Source organism: Notechis scutatus, chromosome 5, assembly GCF_049901735.1.
Source record: "Notechis scutatus isolate UNSWTSFEM ecotype Mainland chromosome 5, rNotScu1.2, whole genome shotgun sequence".
Classification (NCBI taxonomy): Eukaryota; Metazoa; Chordata; class Lepidosauria; order Squamata; family Elapidae; genus Notechis; species Notechis scutatus.
The window spans coordinates 48,102,007-48,107,009 of NC_142013.1; the positions used below are offsets into that span (position 1 = coordinate 48,102,007).

The 5,003-nt window shown below is 39.2% G+C and overlaps 1 protein-coding gene across 1 annotated transcript; it reads left to right on the plus strand.

Annotated features, from left to right (window-relative positions):
- Positions 1-778: 778 nt before the first annotated feature.
- On the plus strand, positions 779-4,377 carry LOC148130469 (uncharacterized). Its single transcript, XM_087967530.1, is given in 3 exon segments — positions 779-848; positions 2,486-2,629; positions 2,632-4,377. Coding segments are annotated over 3 exon segments (639 nt in total). The 3' UTR covers positions 3,057-4,377.
- The last annotated feature ends 626 nt before the right edge of the window (positions 4,378-5,003 follow it).

Genomic DNA, 5,003 nt, shown 5'->3' on the forward strand with positions numbered 1-5,003 from the left:
TTGTGCACCCCCCACAACACAGTGAGGGCAGAAATCCCTACCCAGTCCCAATCTTATTACACTAAGTGACCTTGTTGCAAAACGCACCAGCCCCGCAAGTCTATCACACTATGTTGACATGAAGTTATTTTTGGTTCAGAAGTCTGACAGCCCATGGGTAGAAACTGTTCTTCAGGCTATCGGTGCAGCTGGCTATGCTTCTATATGTCCTACCCTATGGTAGGAGAGTGAAGAAGTGCTGACCGGGGTGTGAGTCATCCCTGAGAATTTTCCTCCCTCTTCTAAGGCAGCGAGCCCTAGCGATGTCATCTAGTGGTATCAGGGAACAGCCCACAATGTTTTGTGCTGTGCTCACCACCCTTTGTAATGCCTTTCTATCTGTGGCTGTCAAGCCAGCTTACCACACCGTAATGCAATATGGGAGGACATTTTCTATTGTGGATTGTTAAAAGGAGGTCTTCAGTCATTGTTCCACTTTATTCTTTCACAAGACCCTAAGGAAATGGAGTCTCTATTGGGCCTTTCTGGCCACCTGGATGATTTTCCAGGTAAGATCTTCGCTGAGGTAGACTCCCAGGAATTTAAAGGAGGAAACATTCTCTAAACAGCCCCCTTCAATGTAAAGTGGGGCAGGTTCTTCTCTCTTCTTCCAGAAATCTAATATCATCTCCTTTGTCTTGCTGATGTTTAGGTGCAGGTTGTTTTCTAGGCACCATGAGGATAATTTTTGAACCTCCCCCCATACGCTGTTTCATCTCCACCTGTATTGAGACCCAATATGGTAGTATCATCTGCAAACTTAATGATCACAGTGGATGGGTCAGACGATACACAACTATGTATGTACAGTGAGTACAGGTAGGGACTGAGCACACAGCCCTGTGGGGAGCCAGTGCTAAACTTCAGGGAGGTGGATGTGACAGACCCAGCCCTCACTGTTTGTGGTTGGTCCCTCAGAAAGTCTTTGATACAGTCTCAGAAGGAAGATAGAAAATCCAAGTCAATCAGCTTTTCAATAAGGATACTTGGCAGGATAGTATTGAAGAAGGCCAAGCTGTAGTCAATGAAAAGCATCCTGACATAGTTTTTGGATTTCTTCAGGTGGCTCACTACAGAATGTAAGGCAGTAGCTGTGGCATCATCTGTCGACCTGTTCCCCCTGTAGGCAAACTGATGTTTGTCAAAGTTTGATGGGAGGCATGTCCTAAGATGTTGGAGAACCAGTCTTTCAAAGTATTTCATCACTACTGACGTTAATGCGATAGGTCTGTAGTCATTTAGGCAGTTAATTGCTGTTTTCTTAAGGACTGGAACAATAGCGGCTGCTTTCAAGCATGATGGAACACAGTCCTTTTGCAGGCAGATGTTAAAGATCTTTGTCAGGACCCCTGCTAATTGATCGGCACAAGTCTTTATCACTATCCCCAGAATCCCATCTGGACCTGTAGCTTTACTGGGATTCACAGCCTTCAGTGCAGTTCTCACTTGAGAGATAGGGTGAGTGGCTGGGAATCAGAAGGCTGGCAGGCAGAGGCTAGGGGTCTGGTCTTTTCTCCTCGTAGCGGGCGAAGAAGATGTTCAACTCTTCTACCAACAAGGCGTCAGCATTGACTGTGTTCCTCATGTTGCCCTTATAGTTAGTTGGGTGCTACAATCCCTGCCACACTTGCTTCATGTTGTTATCTGCTAGGTGGTTTTCCACCTTATATTTGTATTGTTTTTTTGCCATCTTAATGCCTCTTCTAAGATTCAGTGATAACAAATACAATTTTTAAAATGGTCTTTAAAATGGTAGTACAATCACTGAGAAATAGCAAGAGAATAATGGTAGCTGTCTCTAAATGATTGATCTGAAAGCAGTTAAAAACAGTTCTGTAGATTGCAAGAACCAATTAATTTATCATTGACCAGAGCTCATTCCTCCCATAAAGCAATTATCAGAATAATCAGGAATCAGAAATACATGGACCAAAAAAGACATATTTTGTTAATGTGATACAAGAATAGAACAGAACAAAACAGAACAGAACAGAACTGAATAAAATAGAATAACAGAGTTGGAAGGGACCTTGGAGGTCTTCTAGTCCAACCCCCTGCCGAGGCAGGAAACCCTACACCACTTCAGACAAATGGTTATCCAATCTCTTCTTAAAAACTTCCAGTGTTGGACCATTTATAACTTCTGGAGGCAAGTTATTCCACTGATAAATTGTTCTGTCAGGAAATTTCTCCCCAGTTTTAAGCAGCTTCTCTTCTTGCTTTGTTTCCACCCATTGCTTCTTGTTCTGCCCTCAGGTGCTTTGGAGAATAGTTTGACTCCCTCATCTTTATGGAAGCCCCTGAGATATTGGAACACTGCTATCATGTCTCCCCTAATCCTTATTTTCATTAGACTAGACATGCCCAGTTCCTGCAATCGTTTTTCATATGTGTTAGCCTCCAGTCCCCTAGTCATCTTTGTTGCTCTTCTCTGCACTCTTTCTAGAGTCTCAACATCTTTTTTACATCGTGGCTACTAAAACTGAATGCAGTATTCCAAGTGTGGCCTTACCAAGGTATTATAAAGTGGTATTAACACTTCACTTGATCTTGATTCTATCCTTCTGTTTATACAGCCTAAAACTGTGTTGGCTTTTTTGGCAGCTGCTGCACACTGCTGGCTCATATTTAAATGGTTGTCCACTAGGACTCCAAGATCCCTTTCACAGTTACTACTATTGAGCAAGATACCACATATACTGTACCTGTGCATTTTATTTTTCTTGCCTAAATGTAGAGCCTTACTTTTTTCACCATTGAATTTCATTTTGTTAGATAATGCCCAATATTCAAGTCTATCAAGATATTTCTGTATCTTAAGCCTATTTTCTGGAGTGTTGGCTATTTCTGCCAGCTTGGTGTTGTCTGCAAATTTGATGAGTTCCCCATCTAACCCCTTGTCTAACTCATTGATGCAGATGTTGAAGAGTACTGAACCTAAAACACCACCTTGGAGTACTCCACTGCATACTTCCCTCCATGTAGATGCAATTCCATTGAGGACTTGTTGTGTGTGATTGGTCAGCCAGTTATGAATCCATCTGGTGGTGATGCTGTCTAGCCCACATTTTTCTACTTTATCTTGTAGTAGGTTATGGTGTACTTTATCAAATGCCTTACTGAAGTCCAAGTAAATTATATCAACAGCATTCCTCTGGTCAACTAATTTTATCACCTTATCAAATAATACAATTATATTAGTCTGGCATGATCTGTTTTTAACAAACCCATGTTGGCTTTTGGTTATTACTTTGTTTGCTTCTAGGAGTTCACTGATTCATTGCTTGATTATCTTTTCCAGAATCTTTCCTGGTAGAGGTTGATAGGTCTGTAGTTTCCTGGATCTATTTTTTCCCCTTTTTTGAAGAGGGGAACTACATCAGCTGTTTTCCAGTCCTCTGGCAGTTCCCCGGTGCTCTGGGATCATTGAAAGATATAGTTCAGTGGTTCTGAGATCTCGTCTGCCAGTTCCTTCAGAACCTTGGGGTGTAATCCACCTGGTCCTGGTTATTTGAACTCATGTAGGGTAGACAGGTGTTCACTTACCATTTTCTTCCCTATTTTAACTTGTGTTTTTATTCTGTTTTTTGTGGTGCTGTTTTTGATTGATTGAATTGTTTTTTCCCTTTGTGTAAAAACAGATGCAAAAAACAAGTTAAGTAGTTCCGCTTTGTCTCTGTTGCTTGTCACCTTCTTGCCACTTTATCCCAGCAATTGACAATTGTTTCCTTGTCCGTTTTTAACATGTTGGAAGATGGTGTCAAGTCCAAGGGAAGTAGAAGAGAAAAATAAGGGATAAAGTAATTATAGGATTGCCCCCCCCCCAAAATACTCGTTATTTTAGAGAGGTTGAGGTAGCAAGCATTTCTCCATGTAGTCATCAGAATTTGAATCTGACTTGATGACACCTAAGTAATATGTTTATACCACCTTAAGCTCTCAAGAAAATATGGGATCTAAATTCAATATTAGTTTGATTTAAATAGAGGCAATAGTTTATTTTTTCATGATATAGTTTAGTTATCTTAAACAGTTGTATTGTTGACTGTTGTGTTATTTTTCTATTAATGTAGATAGAGTTATAAAATGGCATACTTCACATTCCATTAACTCCAGTTCTTATGCCTTCTCACATCATTCAGCTGTATCCACTATTTAACCACTGAGGATAAAATTTGTAGAGCTGCTAAAATGGATTATAAAATCTTCTTTTACTTTTTCTGCATAACTATTAAAGCTTGGTTTACAAAACTGACAATATTTAAGGTGTTGAAAAGACTCACTTTTATTATTTCTCTTAAGCAAACTGTTTAAATATTTATAGTGGAAAGATTCTGATTTTCATGGCACATTACAATCTGTTACATAAATTTAAAAGTATGCATTACAAAATTATTATAAATTAATCAAACTAATTATTAATTTTACTACAAAAGCATTCTGAAATGTACAGGTTATGCTGTGGTGGATAAAACCTTCCAGAAAAATATTGTGTGCAAGTGTTTTTTTTTTGGTGGGGGGGGGGGGAGACATCAAAAACCTTTCGTCATTTCATCTTAAGTTACTTATTCTATACCTGCCACACTCAATAAAAGTACAACTTGAGCTAATCAAATTTGGAGAAATCTAGTATTGAAGGAGGGAACTAAATTCATTTGAACTAGCATCAAATGCTTACTTTCTAAAAGCAAAGTTGTCAAGCTATTTCACATGGGAATCAATAGCAAAATAAATGCTTTGATCTAAACATATGCTCTGGGGGGCTACATTCTATATGTAAATGTGATGTCTACTCAAGATAATGTTTAAAGCCAATACAATTATGGGAGGTAGGGATGGGAAACCATGTTGAGAAGGAAATGTATGATGTTAAATAGACCATTCTGATTCTTGACCAAATGCTAATTCAAAACTGTAGCAATTTGTAATTGTTAAAAAGTGGTCTAGTATTTATTTTAATCTGG